Source organism: Leucopleurus acutus, assembly GCF_964270905.1.
Source record: "Leucopleurus acutus genome assembly, chromosome: 20".
NCBI lineage: Eukaryota > Metazoa > Chordata > Mammalia > Artiodactyla > Delphinidae > Leucopleurus > Leucopleurus acutus.
In genome coordinates this window covers 51,906,674-51,932,775 of record NC_139162.1, presented here as the reverse complement: position 1 = coordinate 51,932,775, position 26,102 = coordinate 51,906,674, and the positions used below count along the sequence as shown (strand labels likewise).

Genomic DNA, 26,102 nt, shown 5'->3' with positions numbered 1-26,102 from the left:
TTAGGCCCCTGACTACCACCAGCCCACTGAGGCCCTGGAGTCCAGGCCCAGCTCCTACTCTCCAAACATTTAGAAATCCCAGCTTCAGCCTCTATGGGACCCTGGCTCCCCAGGCTCCAGCCCAACAGGGACCTAGGAATCGGGGAGGGGTGTGTGTGTGGCCCCTCAGCATGGGGTCAGCTGAGCCAGAGGTCAGGCTGTGGTGGGGAGGCCAAGAGGGGCGGGGTCAGCCGGGATTGGGAGGGGAGGCAGCCGCGTGGGCGGCTGGCAGACGGAGGGAAGGACCCGCAGAGAGGAAAGAGAAACTGGGAGAGCGGGGAAGAGAGAAAGTCAGAAGGGAAATCTGAGCGAGGAGGAAACAGTAGACGTGGAGGGCCACGGAGAAAGAGAAAGAGATTGAGTGTACGGGAGAGAGAGAGACAAGGGGGAACAGAGAGGGAGAGAGCGAGAGAGCGAGAGCGAGAGACAGAGAGAGCGAGAGAGAGAGAGAGAGAGAGAGAGAGAGAGAGAGAGAGAGAGAGAGAACGAGAGAGAGAGAACGGGATGGAGACTTAAAGAAGAGACTCCATGAGTCCCAGAAAAAGATTTGGACAGAACCAGAAAGATTGGGAGAGAAAGTGATATGGGGGTGGGGATGCTGCCGAGGAGGGAATGAGTAAGAGAGAGATTGGAAGAGACAGAGATTAGAGAGTGAGAGAGACAGAAGGTGAGACTGGAGAGAGAGACAGTATAAGAGGAAGGTAGAGCGTGAGAGGAAGACTCACTATCAGAGACAAATAGACAAAAGGGTGTGAATGAGCAGGTGAGAACTGAGGGCTATGAGAGTCATCCCCTAAGGGGCAGAGGAGGAGGGGGACTGTGCCTGGGTGTCCCAGGTTCCACGCTGCCCTCTTGTGCTCTCTGTCCTTGGGACCCCAGAGCTGGTAAGTTCCCTGGCTTGGCTGGGCGGGAGGAGCTGCCTGGGTGCACATTCCTGGTGCCCGGGTCTCAGTGGGGATGTTCTGGGGGTGCACGTGGGAGGGCAGGAGACAGGTAGCTGGGGGGCGGCTGGAAAGAGACAGGGAATGGGGGGGTCTTGAGCACAGAGAGGGTCAAATTCCTGGCCAGCGTGCAGGGGGGGCAAGAATAAAGGGGCTCCTATTCTCTGTCTCTGGCTGCAGACAGCTGCCCCCTCCCTGCAGCTGCCAGTGCCGCCCACCTCTCTTGGCATCACTCTTGGTATGCGGTCCCGGGCCAGGGCCTCCCCCAGTCCCCCCAGGCCCCAAACAACAGGCTCTTTCTCCTCAGCCTCCTCCGACCTGCAAGCCCCTGACCCTGCCTGTGTCCCCAGCTGGGTCATCTGCAGAGAGGCACACACAGCCCCTTTTTTTTCCTCTCCCCAAGCCCTTGATGGAGGAAGGCAGACCTCGGAGCAGCCTCAGCCTGGCCAGCAGCGCCTCTACCGTCTCCTCGCTTGGCAGCCTGAGCACCAAGGTTCGAGCTTCTTGGGGGGGCTGGGGAGGAGGGGGGTGCTCTGGGCTGCCCCATCCTCCTGTTTCCGAACCCTGGTTTTGGTGCCACCCGAGGGACTCTGATTGTCAAAAGCAAGGATCTTTAGCAACGGGGTGTGCCGAACCTAGCAAGGTCCCAAATTTCCCACCCGCCACAGCTAGGAATTCAGAGGCACTCCCAGCTGTCCCCACCCCTTGTATTTTCCTAATTCGAAGCCAGAGTAACAGGCCTGCTTAACTCTGGTTGCTAAGATAAGGCCACTCCCCAGCCGTGACCTCCCCTCTCCCCAGCCAGGAACTCAGTGGCTACTCTTATTAGGACTGAGAAATCCGTGTCCTGTCTCTAGCCATCCCATCTACCCAGTTCTGAAATCTGATAAAGGAAAGACCCTACTCCAACAATAAATATGCCCCATGTGGCCTGAGATTCTTGCATCCCAAATCATCACCCCAGCCCAAAGTTCAGTCATGACATTCATTTTCTTGTCCTCCAGACATTCCCCTCACTCATTTCTAGCTTCCCAAGTTCAGATTCTGTAGATTTGAACCTGACCTGGATCAGCATCGTCACCAAGGAGGGGCATCCTGTGGGAATCTGGCCATGGGTGCCTGGGATATCTGTGTGCACAGGAGAGGGAGGCCCATCTACTGGGATGAAGGGATTTGGAGCTCCCACCGCCACCCTGGACATGATTGCTAAGGAATGTCATTCCTTGGCACTGAGGTATCCTTTGATTCCAGCTGACCCATCACTAGGGACTCAGCACAGAGGTCCTTCCTGATCATGGGGACCTCCCAGGCAGTATTGCCATCTTGGGTCCCAAAGGCTGTACTACATCTCGAGCTGTGGTGGCCAAGAGCATCCTCTCCTTGGCAGTGGACCCTTGATTCCCAAATTCCCTCCGCAGTGGCCAGTAGCCTCTTCCTTGCCTCCAGACACCTCCCGCCACGCATGAAAAGTGTCCGTCAACTCTGCACTATGCACATGCAATTCTCGTCCCCAAACTCAGATCCCTCTTTATTTATTTTTTAATCTCAGTTCCCCGACCAGGGATTGAACCCGGACCACGGCAATGAAAGCGCCGAATCCTAACCACTAGGCCACCAGGGAACTCCCTCAGCTCTCTCCTTGACCCAGTTTCTAAAGGCAGCTGAGGAGGGCCTTGGGTTGCCTGAGTCCCACTGCACCGCCTCCCCAAGTCCATCCCAAGGCCATGTTCACTTCTGTCCTCCTTGTCTCTTCAGAAGTCCACCCGGGCGGTAAGCAAGGTGCATGCCTTCGGGAAGAGGGGCAATGCGCTCAGAAGGGACCCTAACCTCCCCGTGCACATCCGAGGCTGGCTTCATAAGCAGGTAGAGTGAGCAGAAGAAGGGAAAGGACACTCCAAGTGATGTTAGAGGCTGTGCCCCTGGCTGTCCACTGTTTCTCTCCTTCCAAGTCTTCTCCAAATATATATATTTTTTGATCACTGTTTCCTCCCTTATTCTGTCGTTTCTTTCATTCATTCAATGACCACTTTTTTTTTCATAAATTTATTTATGCTTTATTTTATTTTTGGCTGCATTGGGTCTTCGTTGCTGCGCGCAGGCTTTCTCTAGTTGCGGCGAACGGGGGCTACTCTTCGTTGCGGTGCGCGGGCTTCTCACTGCGGTGGCTCCTCTTGTTGCGGAGCACGGGCTCTAGGCACGCAGGCTTCAGTAGTTGTGGTGCACGGGCTCAGTAGTTGTGGCGCGCGGGCTTAGTTGCTCTGCGGCATGTGGGATCTTCCCGGACCAGGGCTCGAACCGGTGTCCCCTGCATTGGCAGGTGGATTCTTAACCACTGCACCACCAGGGAAGTCCAACGACCACTTCTTGAACATTTACAATGTGCCAAGCCCTGGGTCACATACCATGCAAATAAGACAAATAAGTATCTATCTACATTCAAGATGGGGGTGGGACAGGGATGGATAATAAATTAGTATAAAACAAGTGGACTAAATGATTTTGGATGGTGGGAAATGAAGCACTGTGAAGAAATGACGCAGGAGAATGTGCTGGAAAGTGGCTGAGGGATGAGAGCTACTTTTGACTGTTGGTCGGGGAAGGCGTCTCTGAGGAGATGACATTTGAGCTGAGAATTATATGTCAAGAAGGAGCCCATTGTGTTAAGATCTGGGGGGCAGAGGGAATCTGAAAGCAAAGGGCCCTGCAGCAGGGCAAAGTTTGGTGTTTGGAGCAAGCCAAGGTGAGAGAGAGGAGGGGCGGCAGGGCGACGGGGCGAGCTTCTCTAAGTGTGGTCCCAGACCAGCAGCGCCAGCATCACCCGGGAAATTTCTAGAAATGCAAATTGTCAGCTCCCACCTCAGATCTACTGACTGGAGAACTCTGGGGATGGGACCCAGGAATCTGTGTTTTAATGAGCCCTCCTGGTGATTCTTATGTGCACCCAAGTTTTAGATTCCCTGTAAGCCGGCAAATTAGGGTAAGGAACTTGAGATTTATGCTAAGTGTGCCGGGAAGCTCTGTTTTGAGCAGGGGACTCACATGGTCTGATTTATAATTTTAAAAGATCATGCTGCTTCTGTGGGAATGGATTGAAGGGGAGACGAGGGGCACAAGGTTAGAGATGGAGCAGTTCTGGAAGAGGAGATGGGGAGATGCAGGATTCAGGGTATGGCTCAGCATCACCTTCCTGGCCTCTCTGTGTCTCACACTCCGTAATGATCGGGCCAAGTCTTCCTATATAAAGCCGCTGCCCGTATGTGGTACAGTATCTGTCCCAATCTTCCTGTAACTTCTCAATCCCCAATTGACACATGAGGAAAAAATGAGGTTACTAGTGGGGAAATGACTTGCTTAAGGGCACAGTTTGAAAGTGGTGGAGCTAAGAGTCAAACTCAGGTCCACCTGTGTCCAGAATGTATGTCCTCTCAACTGCAACCCACTGGTTTCCAGTTCTCCATCTGAATCTATTGCACCAAACATGTGTCTCTGCCCCTCTCCTTTCTTTGGGTCTTTGGCCCCAAGTGTCACTGTCTCCATCTCCTTTTTTCCCTCCCCCCTCTACTCCCACTCTGTCTCTCCAGGACAGCTCCGGGCTCCGGCTCTGGAAACGCCGCTGGTTCGTCCTCTCTGGCCATTGCCTCTTCTATTACAAGGGTCAGTGCCCCAGCTGGCATGGGGTGGGCGGGCCCCCCTCCCACCCTCCCTTTCCACTAGCCTCTTGGCCTCTAGATCCCTGTGTGACACTTGACCCCAGCCTGTCTTTTGCAGACAGCCGCGAGGAGAGCGTCCTGGGAAGCGTCCTGCTCCCCAGCTACAGTATCAGGCCAGATGGTCCAGGAGCCCCCCGAGGGCGGCGCTTCACCTTCACCGTGAGTCCATCCAACCCCCATGGGCACTAAGGCACTAGGCGATGGGGGCAGGCATGGAGCATCCATTACTGGAGATAAAGACCAGGTTCCATGGCATCCTTCTTTTTAGAGGGCCCGGCGGCCGGGTCCTCCAGCTCTCTCTTCCCGCAGGCGGAGCACCCGGGCATGAGGACCTACGTTCTGGCGGCTGACACGCTAGAAGACCTGAGGGGCTGGCTACGGGCACTGGGGCGGGCCTCCCGCGCGGAGGGGGACGATTGGTGAGTATAAGTACAGGCCACGCCCCTGACACTCTACCTCCAGTCTGGGTCCTGCAAATTATCCGGTTAACCCCTCCCTTTAAGACCCTGCCCTCTTCAATGTCCAATCACTATTCTTCTAGCTATGGAAACTCCGCCCTTCAGGCCCCACGTCCAGGGGACTTCATCTCCAATCAGCAAAGAGTCTATCTCTTGTAAGCTCCGCCCACCGTTTTGTCCATCAGTATTGCTCACTCTCTAACTGGCTCCCGCAGAAGTCTCCACCCCCTGAGGCTGCCACCTAAAAAATGTCAGATTAAAAAAAAAAAGGAAGGCTCCAGGCTCTGTCTGCCTGCCCCAATTTTCAGGCTGGAGACGCATAGTCTAGGGCATTGGGCCCAGCGACCTGGATGGACCTTGTGGCCATGCACAAGTCACTTCCAACTCGGGCCTCAGTTTCCCCATCTGCAAAATGGGGAAAACAATTTACAGTACACTATCTCCCCTTTTTTCTTTGTAGGTTCCTGTGTCCTTATCTGTGAAATGGCAATTAGGGCTGTTATAAAGTTCAAAGGAGTGATGTCTTTTTCTGTGTCCACTCGTTAGTGGGCAACCCAGGTCATCTGCACGTCCCCAGACTGGGGAGGGCCCTGGCGGCCCCGGTGGTCCCCCAGAGGTGAGCAGAGGGGAAGAGGGGCGCGGCTCCGAATCACCGGAGGTGGCTCGTCTCTCCAGAGGTCGTGGCCGGCTGCTCACCCCCAGCCCCATGGCTGGCCTGCAATCTGGACCCCGAATTCGGAGGACAAGGAGCCCAGAGTGAGTTGGACGAGGGAGTCTGGGGCGAGAAGTTTCTATAGGGCTGAGCTTCAGAGGAAATGCTGTGGGCGTGGCCGAGGGGCGTGGCTGGGACTGATTAGGGGAGTGACTTAGTGCTTTCTCACTGATGTGTGTGACTTGCTGGGTTCTTGTGGGGTCAGTGCCTGTTGGGGAGAAGTCTTAAGGAGGGGATACCATAAAGAGGGAAATTATTCAGGATCTGGTTACTAGAGGAGGGTTCTACTCCAGAGGGACAGTGAGACACCCTGAAGGGAGACAGATCTTTGAGCCTGGCTTGATGGGTCGTGGGATGAGGGGGCTCTAGTTGACGCAGTTCGCCGATTCTCTCTTCCCTACAGCCTGTTCACACCCTTCTCTCGCCCTCCCTCCCCTCTGAGCCTCCCCCGGCCCCGTTCTGCTCCTGCACGCAGACCCCCTCCCTCCTCTGGAGACACAGCACCTTCTGCCAGACCCCATACCCCCTTGAGTCGCATCGATGTCCGGCCTCCCCTGGATTGGGCCCCCCAGCGCCAGACACTCTCCAGGCCCCCCACTCCCCGACGAGGACCCTCCTCCGAGGCTGGGGGAGGAAGGGACCCCAGGAGTCCCCAGCACTGGAGTCAGGAGGCCAGAACACCGGTGAGCAGAGGTGATGGGGAGAGGGACTAAACCTCCCATTTGGCCATGGGGCTGTCTTTCCAGGCTGGTCTCTAGGCCACTGGCCCCTGGGTATCATGGGGATTGTAGTTCAGCATAATCACAGCTGGGTTCAGATGTGAAAGGGAGAGTGAACTTTAACTCCCATGAGTTCTCAGGGCTCTCCTCAGGCTGGTCTTTGGCCGTTACCCCCTAAGCATTATGGAGATTGTAGTCCAGAATACTCTCCTCTAGGACAATGCTGTGAGAGGTAGCGTCGATTGCATCTGCCTTGTGTCTCCAGTTTATCTTTCTAAGTTGGTCACCTACTATTTCCTCTGAGCATCATGGGACTGTGGTCCCGAAAATCCACAGCTAACCACGAATGTGAGCGTGAGAGTAGACTGCAACTTCCATGGGTCCGTGGGACCGTTTTGCCAGGCTTTCCGCTTATTAGCATTCTCTGTGTCCCAATGGCACACAGCTGGAGAGCAGATCGTTGAGGAAGTTCTGGGGGCCCAGTTCTGAACCTCAAAGAGTCTCCTAAGGCACTGCAATTCGGGACACATCCATTCTAATATTTGTTAGTAAGACATGCCGATTTCTAAACATCTCTGTATCAGTATTCCTCCCAGGCCCCCTCTGGTTCCTCCACATATCTCCAGCTCCCTCCAAGGCCTCCTGGGACCCGGGCTTCCATGGTTTTATTGGTAGGTATCCTGGGACACCTCGAATCTGCCAGAGCCCCCTCCCTTGCTTTCTTTGCTATGGTGAATGTCATCTCCTGGACTGGTGTGCCTAGAGAAAACTGGGTATTTCAAGGTGCCTGGATATATATTAGTTTCCTAGGGCTGCTGAAAACTGGGTGGCATATATATATAGAATATCTCTCCATTCATTCATATAATTTTCTAGGTTTGTCATTTGAGTTTTTCCATAGAGATTTTTGTGCTATTAGTTAAGGTAATTAAGGTAATTCCTAAATTCCTGATAGTTTTTTGGTTTTTTTGGCCATGCTGTGCAGCTTGAGGGATCTTAGTCTCCTGACTAGGGTTTGAACCCAGGTCACTGGCAGTGAGAGCACCGAGTCCTAACCACTGGACCACCAGGGAATTCCCTACTGATAGTTTTTATAGTTATTTGAATGGTATATTCTTCTGTTTTAAAAAATATTTTCTAGTTATTGATGGTGTAGAGATATGCTATTAATGTTTGTAACTTCATTTTACACCTGGCATCCTTGCTGAATTCTCTTATTTATTCTAATAATTTTTTAATGCTATTTTTTGGGGGGAGTAGATGAGCACATCATCTATAAATAATGATGGTTTTATCATTCCCCTTCCTATCCTTACACTTTTATTCTTTTTCTTATCTTATAGCATTGGTCAAGATCTCTAATAGTGTGTTAAACTGTAACAGTGGTAGTGAGCATCCTTATTTTATTCTCAGTCATAAAAGAACTCTCTAAGTTTTCTCCATTAATTATTTATTTGCTATAGCTATGTGGTAGCAAAGACCACTTCCTAAAGCCCAAAGTCTGGCAATTGGTCTACTGAGGTTTGCTAAAGCTTGGAACAAAGCTAATAAGGACAGGGGTGTCTGTTAGTAGCAACAGGGCTCAGCTCAGCGCTGAGCTACAATAAGGACCTGTTTGGGCACGTGACCTCCAACCTTTCTCTTTCTCCTCAGCCGGGTCCCCCTCTAGACTCAACCTTCCACCAAAGCTTGGAGACAGATGTAAGTTCTCCTGATCGAACCCTTGCTGAGTTCCCAGAGCTGGGGAGAGAATGTTTAAATTGTGGGGCAGGGGGAAGAGCCAGATCTGGTCCATAAATAGCTCCTGTCCTCCTTTCTCCAGACTCTGTTGACCAAGTTGTGTGGGCAGGACCGGCTCCTGAGGAGGCTGCAGGAGGAGATAGATCAGAGGCAGGAGGAGAAGGTACAGGGCTCTGGGACAGGGGAGGGGCATCTGGCCTCTCCACGTGCCCTTAGCCCATCCTGATCCCCAGCATACCCAAGGATATAGGAAGACACCTTTTCTCTCTTCCTGAGGCTGGGGGTGGTTTCAGAAGTCTAACCATCTTCCCTTTCGGTGCAGGAGCAGCTAGAAGCAGCCCTGGAATTGACTCGACAGCAGCTGGGCCAAACAACCAGGGAGGCTGCAGCTCCTGGGAGGGCTTGGGGGCGCCAGCGCCTCCTGCAGGACCGACTAGTCAGTGTGAGGGCCGCTCTTTGTCACCTGACCCAGGTGAACATCTGGGAAGGGGCATACCTCCAAGGAGACCCCAGGATTCTACAGGTTGTTACTAAAGGGAACTTGCCCCCAAAGGCTCTTGGGAAGGTGGTTCTTGAGAATCCCCCCAATTTTAAGCCAATGATCTTGACATTCCTAGAGGGTGAGGGGCAAGCAGCCAAGAAACAGTAGTATTTAATTTAGCCATTTAAGGGGGAGATTTTTTTTGTGTGTGTGATAGATTTAGTTTCCAGTCTAGTAAGTTCTTATTTATTTATTTATTTTTGGCTGCGTTGGATCTTCATTGTTGCGCGAGGGCTTTCTCTAGTTGCGGCGAGCGGGGGCTACTCTTCGTTGTGGCGCACGGGCTTCTCGTTGCGGTGGCTTCTCTTGTTGCAGAACACGGGCTGTAGGCGCACGGGCTTCAGTAGTTGTGGCACGCAGGCTCAGTAGTTGTGGCACACGGGCTTAGTTGCTCCACGGCATGTGGGATCTTCCCGAACCAGGGCTCGAACCCGTGTTCCCTCCATTGGCAGGTGGATTCTTAACCACTGTGCCACCAGGGAAGTCCCAAGGGGGTGATTTTGATACGGACTTCCTGGCTTTGAATCTCAGTTTCCACTCATTGTTGCTTTGTGACCTTAGAGAATTTACTTAATCCCTCTGGGCCTTAGATGCCTCTCATATAAACTTGAGATAATAAAAATAATATTTACTTCATAGGGCTATTGTGAAGTTTTCATAAATATATGTAAATGAAGGAATGTTTAACACTTTTGTACCTAGTATATGGTAAGCAATACTTATGTTAGCTGTAATTATTACTATCTGTATATGGTAAGCAATACTTATGTTAGCTGTAATTATTACTATCTGTTAATGGAGACATTAACAGTACCTACCTCAAAAGAATTAAATGAGAGCTAAGAACAGTGCCTGGCACACAGTAAGTGCCAAATAAATGTTAGCTGCAAAAAAAAAAAAAAAAAGAAAGAAAAAGAAAAGAAAAGTCTGTTTAGGGCTTCCCTGGTGGCGCAGTGGTTGAGAGTCCGCCTGCTGATGCAGGGGACGCGGGTTCGTGCCCCGCTCCGGAAAGATCCCACATGCCGCAGAGTGGCTGGGCCCGTGAGCCATGGCCGCTGAGCCTGCGCGTCCGGAGCCTGTGCTCAGCAACGGGAGAGGCCACAACAGTGAGAGGCCCGCGTACCACAAAAAAAAAAAAAAAAAAAAAAAAAAAAGTTAGCTGCTCTTGTTATTGGTATTGGCAAGGAAGTTTCTGCTGCCCGGGGGTGTACAGGTCTCATGGTCTTGTCTGTTTCAAGAATTCATTAGCTCTGTAGACTCTGCTGCCCTGGAGGAGTGCAGAGGTAATCCAGAAGATTCGGGGAAAGCTGTTATTTGTCTACACTAGCAGTTCATTGGAATGGCAGGTTCAATATAGACTCTGGGGTTCCCAGTAGTCTGAGCAAAGAGGCCCTTGGGACTTGCAGTCCATATACCCCACAGGGCACCTGGGGCCAGGCCACCCTTCCTCCTGCTAATCTAGGAAAAGATGGGATTGGGGAAGATCTGGTGGGAGGACATGCTAACTCTCTGTCTCCCCCTTTCTGGGACCTGAGGAGCGAGAGCGGGTTTGGGACACGTACAACAGCCTGGAACAGGAGCTGAGCACCTTGAGAGAGACCCTTGAGTACCTGCTGCACCTCGGGTCCCCCCAGGTACACCCCTGCCCCAAGCCCCCAAGCCCCACCCTGCACTCCAAGATCACTTGGAAACCCTTTTGGCATTTAAGCCCCTCCCATAGAATCAAAACCCCTCCCATGTTATCTTTAGCCCCTCCCCTCTGCCTTTTCCTTTCATTTAAAACCCAGTAATTAAGACAGTGCCCTTAATTTCAAGACCTATCTTCAGATTCGGAACTACTGCCCCGTCTGGTTCTAAATTTCTCCTCTTACTTTGAAGCCCTACTCTTGGGGGGGTCAAAACTCTGCCCCTCAGCCCTGTCCCATCCTGCAAGTTCATCTCTTGCATTCTGCATCCTGACTTTCACTTTTAAATTTATCCTCTGGAGGCTCCAGTTCTAAATCCAATCCGTTAGTTCAAGCCCCACTCCCGAAGCCCCATTGCTTGGCCTCAGACCCACGTCTTCATTCTAAGCCTAGCAATAGAATTTCTAAATCATATACCTTCAACTAAACATTCTGGCTTCTAGTATTAAATGCTTACTCACAGGTTTAAGCCCCACCCTCTTCATACTAACCCCCTCCCACTTCCTCCTAAAATCCACCCCTCAACGCTAATCCTCCAGCTACTGGTGTTAGATATTCCTCAGCACCAGCAATATATGAAAAGAAAAATACATCACAGGGCTTCCCTGGTGGCGCAGTGGTTGAGAGTCCGCCTGCCGATGCAGGGGACACGGGTTCATGCCCCGGTCCGGGAAGATCCCACATGCCGCGGAGCGGCTGGGCCCGTGAGCCATGGCCGCTGAGCCTGCGCGTCCGGAGCCTGTGCTCCACAAAGGGAGAGGCCACAGCAGTGAGAGGCCCGCGTACCGCAAAAAAAAAGAAAAAAAAAAAAAAAATCACAACCAAATTAGGCTTATTACAGGAATGCAAGGTTAATTTAACACTTGAAAATAAGTTCATGTAGTTCACTACATTTAATAAAATAAAGAAAAAAAACCACATGGTCATCTCAATAAATGCAGGAAAAACATTTTAAAAATTTAATATCCATTCATGATAAAATCTCTCAGCAAAGTAGGAATATAAATCAACTTCCTTAATCTGATAAGGCATCTATAAGAAACGTAAACTTACAGCAAACATGATTGTTGGCAGTGAAATGTGGAAAACTTTTCCCCAGTATTGGGAATAAGACAAGTTCTCAGACCCAGGATCCAGACCCCCAGGCCCTCCTAGTTCTAGTCAGCCTTGTCCCAGGGATTCTAGGCAGTACAAGGGAGTCTGAGACATAAATTAAAGGTATAAGGACCAAAGAGGAAGACGTAAAGCTGTTTTTATTTAAAGATGACAAAACTGGGTATGTAGAAAATCTAGAATAATCTCTAGAAAGATTGGTAGAATAAGCCAATCCAGCAAGGTAACTGAATGCAAGGATAACATGCAAAAATCACTTGTCTTCCTGTATGCTAATAACAAACAATTAGAAAATGAATATTCATAAACAATCGTGTTTACAATTAACATAAACAGATTAAATATCTAGGGAGAAATATAATGAAAGACATGCTCGACACCTACTCTGAACGCCACAAAATGTCATTGAGAGAAACTGAAGACTGATATAAATGGAGAGATGTACCATGTTCGTGGATAGGAAAGACACTAATGTAAAGATGTGGTACATCTTTATGTGGTGAGGGCTTTCATGTAAAGATGTGATTTCTCCAGTGGGGATATTCGATCCCAATACAAATTCAGATGGCTTTTAGGTGGAGTTTGACAAGCTGACTCTAAATTCTATCTGGAAGTGCAAAAGGCCAAATGTAGACAAGGCAACCTGCAAAAACAAAGCTGGAGGACTGACACAACTGGATATCAATCAAGTCTGACTGTAAAGCTACAGTTAATAAGAGGGCAGTATAGTATTGACACAACATTAGACAAATGGAACAAAGGAAAGAATAGAATATTCAGAAACAGACTCACATCTATTTATATGGTCACCTATTTATAACAGAGGTACCACTACAGAGCCATACAGAAGAAACAATGTTTATGATAAATGATAATGGGTAAGTGGGATATCTAAATGGAAATTTCAGACCCTTTCCACGGCCTATCAACTTTAACCCTCCTTGCATTTTCCCACCTTTGAGTAACAAATTCCTTTCCTCTCCCCAGGACAGAGCATCTGCTCAACAGCAACTGTGGATGGTGGAAGACACACTGGCAGGTCTGGGGGGCCCCCAGAAACCACCCCACCACACGGACCCTGACTCCCCATCCCCTGCACTCCAAGGCAAGGAGTCCTCAGAGAGGGAGGTGAGACTCACCTTTTTCTCCACCCCCAGCTTCCTGTTCCATCTGCCCCTGGCCCAGCTCATTACCATCTCCCCTCTTTCTCTCTCCCTTGACCAGCTAACCAACCTCAGGCATGTATCCTAAGCTCTGGAAACCTTTGTTTCCTTATTCATTGTACTATGATCATTGTCCAGTGATGTGCTGGACCCAGTTCCCAACACCTCCCAAGGTCCAATTGCCTGCCTCTCTTCTCAACTCCACATTCAGTGATGTCATGTTGGTAGCTTGAAATTGACCATGGTGGGAGTATTTACACCGTGGAAACTGGCAAATGCTACAAACCAGGGCTCATTTCTCCCAGAGGGCATTTGTTAAACATTTACCAGACACTGCTGATCTTAACCCCTACCTTGCAGGGGACTGTGAGAAGGAGAAACTGTGACTAGAATGTGCCTGACATAGAGTAAGCCGTCAGGAATCAGGATCCACAATGGTTGTAGGCGATCATCAGATCATGTATCCGGGAGACCTGGGTTTAGATCTCAGCTTTGCTATCTTTGTGACATCAGTCATTGACCTCATTCTCTGAGCCTCAGTTTCCCCATATATCAAATAGGGATAATAATAGCTGTCTCGTAGATTTACCGAGGGGATTCAATGAGATAATGCTGGTAAAGTACTTAGCACCGTGCCAGATGCATAATCATTATAAAACCTCACACGTATAATGCCCTGCCATGTGCCAGGCACTGTTCTAAGTACCTTACATATATCAATTCAATCCTCATGTCAGGGACTCCCCTGGTGGTCCAGTGGTAAAGAATCCTCCTTACAATGCACGGGACGCAGGTTTGATCCCTGGTCAGGGAACTAAGATCCCGCATGCCACGGTGCAGCTAAGCCCTCGCGCCACAACTACAGAGCCCATGTGCCCTGGAGCCTGTGCACCACAGCTAGAGAGTAGCCTGCGCGTTGCAATGAAGAGCCCACGTGCCACAAGGAAAGATCCCGCATGCCTCAAAGAAGATCCTGTGTGCTGCAACTAAGACCTGATGCAGCCAAAAAAAAAAAAAAAAAAAAAAAAAAAAAAGCTGTAGGTTAAAATCCTCATATCAAAAGGTGAAATATGGCACAGAGAGGTAAAGTAACTTGCCCAAGGTCACACAGCAAAAAAAATGGCAGAGCTGAGGTTTGGAAACCAGATCTGGCTCCTGGTTTTCAATCTTAATCCTACTTATGCAGTGTCTCAATTGCTAAGTGCTTGAAAATGGTAATGATAATTATTATTCCCCTTTCCTGACCTCTCCAGAGCCTGCCTGAGTCCTTGGAACTGAGCCTACCCCGGTCCCCTGAGGCTGACTGGGGGCGGCCCCCAGGGGGCGACAGAGAGCTTGCCAGCCCTCGGTCAGGTGAGCGTCTGGAGTGGGGAGGGACTTGCTCGGCGTTCCTGGTCCTCACCAGTCCCATTCTACTCCTCCAGGTCTTGGATCTCCAAGGGTCTCCCGGGCTTCCAGCCCTGAGGGTCGCCGCCCCCCTTCCCCACAGCCAGGAACCAAGGTAGGCAGTCCATCTGGCCTCCTCAGGTCCACTGTAACCCTTTGACCACCACAGGAAGGACCCCCTGTCCCCACTCTTGGGGAAACATCTGGGAGAGAAGAGTTTTAAGGCCACACCCTAGAGCAGAGACAGCGAGATTTATTAAGAGCGTTGGGACTGAATTTTGTCTCTGCCACTTCTAAGCTGTGTGACTTTGGATCAGTTATGAAATCTCTTTGCCTCCATTTTCTCATCTGCAAAATGGAGCTAATAGCGGTGTCTACCACCTAGGGCTGATGTGAAGAGTCAAAGTAGATGAATGCCCATAAAGCCTGAAAGTAGTGCCTTAGAGCAAGCACTTCATTCATTCATTCATTTATCAATCATTCATTCAATATATACTTATTAAATACCCTCTTCACTGTCTAATAAGGTAGCCAGTAGTCACATGGGGCTATTTAAATTTAAATGAATTTAAATGAAATACAATAAAAAATTCACTCTCACTCGCTAAATTTGAAGGGTTCAGGAGACATAAGTGGCCAGTGGCTACCCTGTTGGACAGTGAAAATATAGAACATTTCCATCATTCAGGAAAGTTCTATCACAGAGAGCTGTTTAGGTGCTCAGGACACAAATGTGAACAAGATAAAAAAAAAATCCTTCTCTCATGAATCTGACATTCTAGTGGGAAGAGGCAGGTAATAAATAATTTACTATAAATTACTTTATATGTTCTAAGTGCTAAATAAATAAAAACAACACGGTGAGGGGATTTGGGATACTTGGAGAAGAGGTGCAATTGTCAATGGCTTGGTCTGGGGAGGCTTCTGGAGAGGTGATGCTTGTGCAGATACCCGGAGGAGGTAAGGGAGCAAGCCTTGGGGATGTCTGGTGGAAGAGCATTAGAGGCAAAGGGAACAGTGTTTGCAAAGGTTCCGAGGCAGAAGACTCTGGCGTGTTGGAGGAGCAGCTAGAAAGCCAGTGTGGCCGTAACCGAGTAACCGAGCAAGAGGGAGAGGGGTGCTGATGAGGACAGAGGGGTAATAGGGGCAGATCGTGCTGGGCCTTGTGGTCCAAGGTGAGGGCTTAGTTTTGACACTGGGTGAGCCCAGAGCCGTGGAATATCTGAGCAGGCACTGAGATGCTGTAAATGGGCACTGGCGCCCTCTGGCGGCCACATGTGGGAACAGACAGTGAACAAGGGCTGAGGCAGGGAACCAGTGAGAAGGTGACTGGGCTAGTCCAGCGGGGAGAGCACAGTTGTTTGCACTAGGTTAGAAAAAGTGGAGATGTCGAGACAGAGTCGGATTCTAGATATAGCGGTTTTCAAACCTTGTTCAAAACCCTTGGGACCAGATGTTGTTTAAAATGCAAAGTTTTGCAGATTCTAGTAATTCGGTGCCTATACTGTGTACTGTGCGTTCTATAACACCGCCTGCCGTGTCTGCAGCAGCACACTTAAGCAAACACATTACCGTTTCTCCAATAAAATGTATGAATATGCATACGAAATGGGATAAAAGTTATAAATAACATCACCATTTAAATGTCAAGTTAAAAAAATAGCAATGAATTACTTAAATGGAGTCAGGGGGATAAAAATAGCTTAAAAATATCAGGCGCTTTTAATTTTTTTATTTTTTGGAGAGTTATTTATCTTTTTGAATTTTATTTTATTTATTTTTTTATACAGCAGGTTCTTATTAGTTATCCATTTTATACACATTAGTGTATATATGTCAATCCCAATCTCCCAATTCATCCCACCACCACCACCACGCACCCACGCCACTTTCCCCCCTTGGTGTCCAGACGTTTGTTCTCTACATCTGTGTCTCAATTTCTTCCCCAGGCGCGTTTTATTTCTGAGGAAAATGTCCTGGGTTCCTGATGCCTGCAACCAGTATGCAGTTTTTGTTTTTTGATTTTTTTAAGGCGGTGGGTGGTTTATCCTTTCTCTTCACGGAGTGTGAAATTCTATTGTTACAAGCTGTATGTAGAGATGCCACAGCGGTGAGAGGCGGTACGTGGGCCTCTCACCGCTGTGGCGTCTCCCGTTGCGGAGCACAGGCTCCGGACGCACAGGCTCAGCGGCCATGGCTCACGGGCCCAGCCGCTCCGCGGCATGTGGGATCTTCCCAGACCGGGGCACGAACCCGTGTCCCCTGCATCGGCAGGCGGACTCTCAACCACTGCGCCACCAGGGAAGCCCCACAATTTCTTTTTTAAATTAAAAAACTTTTTTCTATTGATGTATAATTGATTTACAATGTTGTGTTAGTTTCAGGTGTACAGCAAAGTGATTCTTTTCCATTATAGGTTATCACAAGATATTGAATATAGTTCCTTGTGCTATATAGTAGGTCCTTGTTGTTTATCTGTTTTATATATAGCAGCGTGTATCTGTTAATCCCCAATTCCTAATTTATCCCTCCTTCCCTTTTCCCCTTTGGTAACCATAATTTTGTTTTCTATGTCCATGAGTCTGTTTCTATTTTGTAAATAAGTTCATTTGTATCATGTTTCAGATTCCACATATAAGTGATATCATATGGTATTTCTCTTACTTCACTTAGTATGATAATCTCTAGGTCCATCCATGTTGCTGCAGATGGCTTTATTTCGTTCTCTTTTTTTAAATTGCACTTTTAAAAAAATAATTAATTAATTAATTAATTAATTTTTGGCTGCTTTGGGTCTTTGCTGCTGCGCGCGGGCTTTTCTCTAGTTGCGGCGAGCAGGGGCTACTCTTCGTTGCGGTGCACGGGCTTCTCATTGCGGTGGCTTCTCTTGTTGCAGAGCTCTAGGCGCACGGGCTTCAGTAGTTGTAGCACCCGGGCTCAATAGTTGTGGCTCGCGAGCTCTAGAGCGCAGGCTTAGTAGTTGTGGCACGTGGGCTTAGTTGCTCCGCAGCATGTGGGATCTTCCCGGAGCAGGGCACGAACCCGTGTCCCCTGCACTGGCAGGCGGATTCCTGAGCACTGTGCCACCAGGGAAGCCCCTATTTCATTCTTTTTATTGCTGAGTAATATTCCATTGTATACATGTACCACATCTTCTTCATCCATTCATCTGTCGATGGACATTTAGGTTGCTTCCATGTCTTGGCTATTGTGAATAGTGCTGCCATGAACATTGGGGGGGGGGATGCCACAATTTCTTGTTTGCATAATAATAATGCCCAGGAAAATCGTAGACACATTCCAAACATTTCGAATGTCGGCTTTTTCTAGGCACTGCCAACTGTGTCTTGTGTGTGTGCCTGTGGCTCCAGCATGCCCATGACCAGACCACCTGAGCCTGGCATCCTTCAAGCCTGCCATTGTTATCTCTCATTGCTGTCGGCGATTATTTATTTTTTTTGGCTGCACCGTGCAGCTTGTGGATCTTAGTTCCCTGACGAGGGATTGAACCTGGGCCCTCGGAGTCCTAACCACTGGACCGCCAGAGAATTCCCTCGGTGACATTTTTTTTTTTTGCGGTACGCGGGCCTCTCACTGTTGTGGCCTCTCCCGTTGCGGAGCACAGGCTCCGGACGCGCAGGCTCAGCGGCCATGGCTCACGGGCCCAGCCGCTCCACGGCATGTGGGATCTTCCCGGACCGGGGCACGAACCCGTGTCCCCCGCATCGGCAGGCGGACTCTCAACCACTGCGCCACCAGGGAAGCCCCCTCGGTGACATTTTTACAGGAGCACAGAGACATTATGGAGCTCTTTGATCCACCGTATACGTTTTTTTCAGAACTCAGTTTTCATCAGCTGTTATCTTAGGAAACTCATCAATTGTAATTTCTGACCCGCAGATGCTCTGCCACCCAGGTATTAAGACATTTTACATCACATACTTCTTTAGTGTTGCCAGCTGATGCTCATGATCAATGTTCTGGTCTTCATGGAATGTTCTAGCTTGTTTCATGACCAAAGGCCATTCAGGGGCATCCAGTTACTTCCTCATGAACACAGGGTCCGGATCTTCAGATTTGGCCCTCTGCAGAGTTTCTCTACTTGTCATCAGTTCCTGGTGTCACTGTCCCAGTAAAACTTCTGCAACGTGTCTTTCTGTTTATGTCACATCACATCTTGAGGGTCCTATTTAGTGAGATGTCCCTGTAGAGGCTCCACAGTCCTGTTCCTGACTTGATTCTACTTTCTGAGCTCTTGGAAGTGACAGATGCTTCTGTTTCTTTTCACTCTCTTTGGGGCGATCTTTGGCTCTTTTTGACACCTTCAGAGAGCAATTAAACTAGAAGTCGTAAGTAACAAAACAAAACACAAAGCAAGAAAATTGCAATTGACGGCAGAAGCCCGCTGGGTGTGACTCAGGCGATGCCTCACATCACGAACACTGGGTGCATATTGGCACCGATTTAGAAAAACAAATGTCAGTTTCAGATTTTTTTTTTTTTTTGGAAATGACAGATAAGAAATTTGGGGAACTGACTTTGAAGGTGGAGCCAACAAGTTTGCCATTCTCATTGGTGCTGGGGTGGTCCTTGGCCTCTTGTGGACTGGGTTTTGTCCGGCCACTGGGGTTCCTGAACTGAATCAGGCCAGATCCCAGGCATCAGGAACCTCAGACACAAGCACTATCAGAACAGGCGGAAGCGCGTGCTGAGATGGGGAACGCACGAGGCATTGGGGCACTTCAGGGGACAGCTCCCAGGCAGCCTGGGCATGTTGGGGATGGTTTCCTGGAGGCAGACAGACCTTAAAGATTGAGTTAGAATTTATCCCTGGCAAAGCAGGGAAACAGCTAGTGCGAATGTCCAGACTGAGGTGGGAATTTAGGAAGCCAGGGCTTCTGCTAGCCTACAGAATGCCTTTTTGTGAATGAGAGACAGGCTCCCCCTTCTGCGTGGATGGAACCTGGCGTGGTCAATGGAGGGCTTAGCCCTTGGGCAGTAAGCAACCCATACAACCACACATGGTCACTTGGGAGCACAGAGTTCTGACCTCTGGAATGCCATCTGCCAACTGCAGGTTGTTCAATTCAGGTCCACGAATTCCTCAGACCCTTCTTGACTGCCAGGCTCTACAAGGCGAGGTCCCCAGACCAGTCCCTGTTTTCAAGGACCTACCCTTCTGAGTTTGCCATGTAGTGAATCTCTGCATCACAACCCCTATTTTTCTGTGGCTTCCCCCATCCTGAAACTGGCAAAGGGGTCCGGCAGGAAAAGTACGGCTGATGGACTTGGCAGGACCACTCCAATGCCCACTAAGCCATCAGCAGATGACCAATCCAAGTAGAGTGTCAAGAGCAGTTGCTATCTCTCCCCTTCTCCCTCAACTTTGGCCAGTGCAGGAAGAAATCCCGAATTCCCTTATTTGCTCATCATACTGGTCTTCTAGGGACCAGCCCCTGTGGAAGGTGTTGGGGGCGCCCTGCCATGAATTAGTCCTGATGCTGGAGTCTGATGGGGGAGAGCCATGAATGCAATCCTCATACACATCCGACAGGGCTGAGCCATTTCATAGGGGGACTCAGAGCATTGGGAAGCCTTTTAAATGTTAGGTAAGGTGAGTCTGGATGAATGAAAAAAGTTTGGCCATGCAGGAAGCAGTACTCCAAACAGGGAACAGGCTATGTACGCAAAGGCATGGAGGGGATAAAGAAGCTGCAGCTCTGTATCGGAAACAAAGCTGAATTTATTACTTGCTTAAGCAAGACAGACCTCTTGTAAGATACAGTCGCTCTGAGCAAAGCGGAGAGCTGATGTCATACGGCGTAGAGCTCGGAAACCGGTGGACTTTCGTATATTCGACCTTAAGATGCGGAAGCTTTGTGTCTGTTGTTGATTGGCTGATTTTCAGAAACGCGGGGCCATCGTTGATTGGCTGACTTTCAGGAGCGTGGTTCCGGGGTTGCCAGTTACGATTGCTTGTTCGAATTGGTGGTGGTGGTTCCTCCCCACCTTGGCAGTGCCACGCGGCATGCGGGATCTTAGCTCCCCGACCGGGGATGAAACCTGTGCCCCTGCAGTGGAAGCACGGAGTATTAACCGATGGACAGCCAGGGACGTCCCCTCGAATAGGTTTAAAAGCATTTTTGGTGCTTCCTTATTATCCGTGGAAACCAAGTAATCAATCTGTCCTTTCTTAGGAGGAGAGGAACTTTGTTCTTAGTGGTATGTATAAAGGACATGGATTGTTGGAGCTGCGCCGAATAACACTTAATCTTGGGAATGGCTCCTCCCTCAGCCGTACCGCGGCCAGCATCCGGGGGTGGTGTAAGGTTCTAGGTATTTCAGAGCTGATCAAGGAAAAAAATATGACCACTAGGTGGCAGTAGCACAGAGAGCTTTAGTTGGTCCACACTGACAGATTTGCCTGTGGGAAAAGTCCCTGACAGCGTGAGATCCTCCAGAGGTTACTGCTTCGGGGCCACTGCCCAGGAGGAGGGGCGGGGGGGGCGGGACAAGGGAACTCCCAGGAGAGAAGGAGATTAGAGAAGGGACTTAAGGGTCTAGGTGATGTGCTTAGCCGCACAGAGGGGAGTCTCTGGGTCAGAGAGCTCCTAAGGGCAGCAGCCTGTTGGGGGCTTCTTTTGCTTGTTTGTTTTGGTCCCGCCGCGAGGCATGCGGGATCTTAGCTCCCCGACCAGGGATGAAACCCGTGCCCCCTGCAGTGGAAGCGCGGAGCCCTTAAAACCACTGAACCTCCAGGGAATTCCCCTGTTGGGGGCTTTTATAGCTACAGGTTGATCTTACCTATGGCTAGCAGATGCTGGGTACAACTTCACAGAGTATTCAAAACAGGCAGGCTCTAAGTGGCTAAAAATATCTGTCTACTTGAGCTATCTTTGAAACAAGGGATGTGTAAAAGTTTCAGTTTGGCCCTAGCAGGCTTTCGGGTCAGTGGTCTGGCCTGCCATGAGGAAATAAATGACATAGGGTCAATTTACAGGGACTATGATGTATCTAACAGATGGGCATGTGACTCAGGATCGACCAAATCAGAGTCACGTAGAGTAAACTGCAGTGATTGGTCCTACAATAGCAACAGATCTAAGCTGTCTGCCTAGAATGTTCTAGTTGGAGACTGCAGTGGAGTGTTCTCTCCCCACCCCCATCCCCTTTGTTTTTTGCTTAAACAATAAATTTACTGTCTTACAGTTCTGTAGGCTAGAAGTCTGAAATCAAGGTGTTGTCGGGCCATGCCCTTTCGCTGCACGGCACGTGGGATCTTAGTTCTCTGACCAGGGATCCAACCCGCGCCCCCTGCAGTGGAAGCCTGGAGCCTTAACCATTGGACCGCCAGGGAAGTCCTGGGCCATGCTCCTTCTGAAGGAGCTAGGGAGGGATCCGTTCCTTGGCTTGTGGCATCATAACTTCAGTTGTCCCGTGGCGTTCTCCCTAGGTGCATGTCTGTGTCCAAATGACCCCCTTTCTGGAAGGATAACACATTTGAAGCTCTCTTGGCCACTTTCCTGCCTGTAGCATCCCAGATGTCTGACGGCCTTCCTTCGTTTTGTCCCATCTCTGTCCCCTTCAGTTTGACTTGGCATCTTTTCTGCTGAGTTGGTTTACTGGATCCACACATCGTCACATGCCTAATGTCTCAGCAAATGGTTTTACGGACACACCCTTGGTGTTCTCTTCAGAACAAGCTTCCTTGCAATACACATAGGCTGCGAATGTTCCACATGTTCAAGTTCAAGTTCCCCTTTGATTTATCTCCGTCCTGTTGCATTTTAAGTTCTTAAGGCTATAAGTAAGTGATCATGATCAAGGTGTCATCAGAACCATATTTCTGGTAGCTTCTGGGAAAGCTCCTTGGCTTGTGGCAGCATAACTGCCATTGTCACATGACAGTCTCCCTGTGTGTCTCTTCCCTCTGGTTTTGAGGGCGCGAGAGAGCTTGTAAAGTCCTCCCTCAGACAAACCCAAAGTGATCCTCCTGACGATCGAGTTACACGATAAATCTCATTCTTCCTTTTAATGTTTTCAAAGCTGATTCAGAGGTTTTTTTCTTTTGTTTTTTTTTTTAATCACAAGCAACCCGGAGTCCTGACTACCACTGCAAAGAGACTTGATCTGTCCAGGGAAGTGTGGGTGTTTGTCAGTCTGGGGCTTTGGGTTTGAACAGGGCAGCTGATGGAGTTGAGGCTGGAGAGGTGGGTAGGGACCAGGCCACAAGGGGCCTCCAATGCCTTTGTCCTGAAAGCGCTTGGGGGCCATGGAAGGACTTGAGCAGCAGAGGGACAGCCTGTGCTCCGGGTGTAGAAGTAGCCCTCGAGAGTGGGGGTGAACTTTTTGGGAAGGGCAAGGCAGGGGGCTGAGAGGTTCAGGGAAGAGAGAAAACGGAGGCCAAGGTTGGAGTATCGCGGTGTTTCTCATCTTCCCAGGTCCCCCTGGCCCGGCCCCGGATGAGTGCTCAGGAGCAACTGGAGAGAATGCGCAGACACCAGGAGTACGGTCGGCCTCTCCCTCGCCCAGCCTCCCCCCGGCTCCTCACTCTGGGGAGGACACTGTCCCCAGCCGGACGCCAGCCTGACGCAGAACAAAAAGTGAGGGAAACGGGTGGGGCGGTGAAGCAGCAGTGGGTTCTTAGTTCCTAGTTGGAGCCTCGGTTTTCCTCTCTGTAAAATGGGGATGTTTCCTTCCTCCGTACCCAGAACAGGTTTCCAGATTTTACCCCGCTGTACCTGTGCTGAAATCAGCATCCTGCCTCCCTTATCGGTGGAAGACAGGGTGGGCCAGAGACAACATCTCCGCCTCACCAGCGTTCTCCCTCCTCAGGGAGGGGGTGGGGGTCACGGGTCTGGATTGGAAGCCCAATTTTCCTTTTCAGTTACTATGTGTTGTCAAAGGCAAAAAAAGAAAAGAAGAAAAATTGATCAAGTAAGGAAATAGATTTTATTCATGTTATGGTGCTGGGGAGAGAACTCCAGATCCAACGATCAGAGTGGTCCGGGCAGGACGGCATTTTTTGTTTGTTTGTTTGGTTTGCTGTTGGTGGGTTTTTTTTGTTTTGTTTTTGTTTTTGGCCATGCCATTGCGCAGTGGCTTGTGGGATTTTAGTTTCCCCACGAGGGATTGAACCCAGGCCCTCTGCAGTGAGAGTGTGGAGTCCTAACCACTGGACCGCCAGGGAGTTCCCCAGGGATGGTTTCATCTTAGACTTTTCTAGGAAGGAATTAGACAAGTGGGGTAATTTTACAGTTGGGATTGTTTTTGTAAACAGGGAGCATCTCAAGTCAGCTGAACACCAAACATTTATCTCTATGTCTAGCTAGTTTGGGGGGGACAAAGAGTCCAGCTAATCATTTACGACAAAAGGAATGTGAATTTGGAGGGTCTGTTTCTGGCCTTGTCACAGGTAAACGGGGTGGGGCGGGGGGTCAACGGTGAATCTTGTCGACGAAAATTCTATTAAAAACAAGTTAACAAGAAACAAAGGGAATTTTATTTGAGCGAAACAGGATTATAACCTGGGAGACAGACTCTCAGACAGCTCTGAGAACTGTTCCATGTGTTAGAAGTCAAAAGGCACACTCACATCCATTTTCCAGACAAAAGATCGTACATCAAAATGACTTACTGATGGGCTTCCCTGGTGGCGCAGTGGTTGGGAATCCGCCTGCCAATGCAGGGGACACGGGTTTGAGCCCTGGTCTGGGAGGATCCCACATGCCGCGGAGCAACTAGGCCCGTGCGCCACAGCTACTGAGCCTGTGCTCTAGAGCCCGCGTGCCACAGCTACTGAGCCCGCGTGCCATGGCTACTGAAGCCCATGCACCTAAAACCCATGCTCCGCAGCAGGAGAGGCCATAGCAGTGAGAGGCCCGCGCACCGTAACAGGAGTGACCCCTGCTCACCCCAACTGGAGAAAAGCCCAGGGCAGCAGCGAAGACCCAATGCAGCCAAAAAAAAAAAAAAAAAAAAAAAAAAAGATAAATAAATGTAAAAAATAACTTTAAAAAAAATGACATACTGATATTTTTACATAAAAAGTTCACCAAGGATACGTAGTCTAGGGAAGAACATACAAAGCCAGCAGCAAATCACCGGGATCTACAGAGTTGGAAAAGAATACTGTTCTTTTAAGAAGTTACATTGGTAGTGTCGGAAGAAAGGGGGGAAAAATGATCTTTACGATAGAGCAGGCACTGCCATCTCTGAGGAGCTCTGGTTAATGTGTAATGCAGATGCACACTGCACATTAGGGAGAGAGGGAGGACACTCAAGCACACAGAGAGAATTTTATGTTTAATTTTTCTTGTCCTGCCTTAAAATAGCAATTTTACTTCATTAGTCTTATCTAAGTCATATGGAGAAGAGGGGTTCTTTGCAGTAAGCCTTTTACCAGAATGCAAAAGGGCTGGTGGGAGGGGGCGGTGATTTTCCGAACTCTTCTTGTTTTCCAGGGGCTCAAGTAAAGTTAAAAATTGGCAGTGTCTTTGGGGCAGTTTTATCCCCTTTCTGAACCCCTTCACCCTCAAAATGAGAACATGAGGACTTCCAGATGAGGAATTCTAATGCCCCAATTCCTTTGCAGCCTGTCTTGGGACACTCAGGAGCCCAGAAATGGCTTAGAAGCTCGGGGTCCTGGAGCAGGTAAGGAATTGGAGATCGGGGCAAGGAGCAGGGAAATTAGCAAAGGGGAGGAGAGTAGCATTGCTATTAATGTCTCCTGAGTACTCGTGAGTACTAAAGTACAGATCGCAGAATCTTTTAGAGACGCTTGAGTTCTTGAGGAATCAGAAAGCCCTAGTTCGCAGTGAGAACTGCAGTTCCTTGGTCTATATCAAACTCCGCCCCTCCGTCAGGAAATCTGAGAAAATTTCCGGCAACCGGACTACAAATCCCACAATGCACGCGGGCTTTTTAAAAGAGGGTCGCGCCCAGTTTAAAATCCTTTAGAGGCACGTGCTAGGGACTACAACTCCCAGAAGGACACGCGGGGCACTGTGGTCCTTACTGTACTGGCTAATTATACAAGTTCCCCAAATCTCTTTCTTTCTAGTCCAAGGAACACCACCCCTTATTTGCCGACATCCGAAGGGCACCGGGAGCGAGTTCTCAGCCTCTCTCAAGCCCTGGCCACTGAGGCGTCGCAGTGGCACAGAATGATGACAGGTGAGAATGGGCTGGGGACTTTGGGCTACTGGGTTTTAGGGAAGAGGGTGTCGGAGGCCTGGAATCGTAGGTGCTGATGGGTAGGGGTCTGAGGAATCCTTTATCTTTATGAGGAGAGAGCTGGACAGGGCTTGGGAGTTCTAGATCCCAGGAAGGAGGGGCCCAGGGTCCAGGAATTCTGGGTCTGGGAGAGGAGGGAGCTGTGAGGTCGGACTCCTAGGTCTGAGAGGAAAGGCCTGGGGGAGTCTGGACTTCTGGGTCCCAGAGTTTGCCATTCTCATACCCCATTCGTCCTCTCCAGGTGGAAATTTGGAGTCTCGAGGAGACCCTCTTCCCCCTGCCCCGCCGCCTCCGTCAGAGCCCCCGCCCCAGGTGTCCTCCCCCCCAAGATCTCCTCCAGCTGCCAATTCCCGCTCCTTGGGGTTCTCCCGCAGAGGTAGTGGGCGCGGCGCAGGCCCCGCCTCCTGGGAGCCGACGTGGGATTCCGGGATCGCCCCTCCCGCCCTAACCCAAGACGAGGGGGCGTGGCCTCTTCGAGTCACTCTGCTGCAGTCTAGCTTCTGACCCGCCTAAACGTAGCAACCAATCAGAGTGAGGGCGTGGCCTGGAGGTACCCCCTGGAGATCCGGAGCCTCTCCGGGAACCTGGGGGCGTGATCTGGTCCCCTCAGGTGGCCTAGAAGGGGAGGGGTTTCTATGGCCAAAGTTTGATTTTCCCAAC

At 49.9% G+C, this 26,102-nt stretch overlaps 1 protein-coding gene across 1 annotated transcript; it reads left to right on the top strand.

Annotated features, from left to right (window-relative positions):
* The first annotated feature begins 720 nt into the window (after positions 1-720).
* On the top strand, positions 721-26,041 carry PLEKHA4 (pleckstrin homology domain containing A4). Its single transcript, XM_082862680.1, has 20 exons — positions 721-923; positions 1,384-1,473; positions 2,736-2,843; positions 4,562-4,638; positions 4,753-4,849; positions 5,000-5,109; positions 5,695-5,904; positions 6,264-6,543; positions 7,176-7,250; positions 8,233-8,280; positions 8,402-8,482; positions 8,642-8,791; positions 10,396-10,494; positions 12,646-12,786; positions 14,075-14,174; positions 14,246-14,322; positions 22,649-22,810; positions 24,802-24,860; positions 25,270-25,382; positions 25,684-26,041. Exons 2-20 carry the CDS (start codon positions 1,390-1,392, stop codon positions 25,944-25,946), a joined length of 2,334 nt encoding a protein of 777 aa, XP_082718806.1. The 5' UTR covers positions 721-923; positions 1,384-1,389; the 3' UTR covers positions 25,947-26,041.
* Positions 26,042-26,102: the final 61 nt, after the last annotated feature.

Coding starts and splice junctions, on each gene's coding strand:
- PLEKHA4 (XM_082862680.1), top strand. CDS start 1,390: ATGGAGGAAGGCAGACCTCGGAGCAGCCTCAGCCTGGCCAGCAGCGCC. Junction 14,175..14,245: donor GCTTGCCAGCCCTCGGTCAG/GTGAGCGTCTGG, acceptor CTACTCCTCCAG/GTCTTGGATCTCCAAGGGTC. Junction 25,383..25,683: donor GTGGCACAGAATGATGACAG/GTGAGAATGGGC, acceptor CGTCCTCTCCAG/GTGGAAATTTGGAGTCTCGA.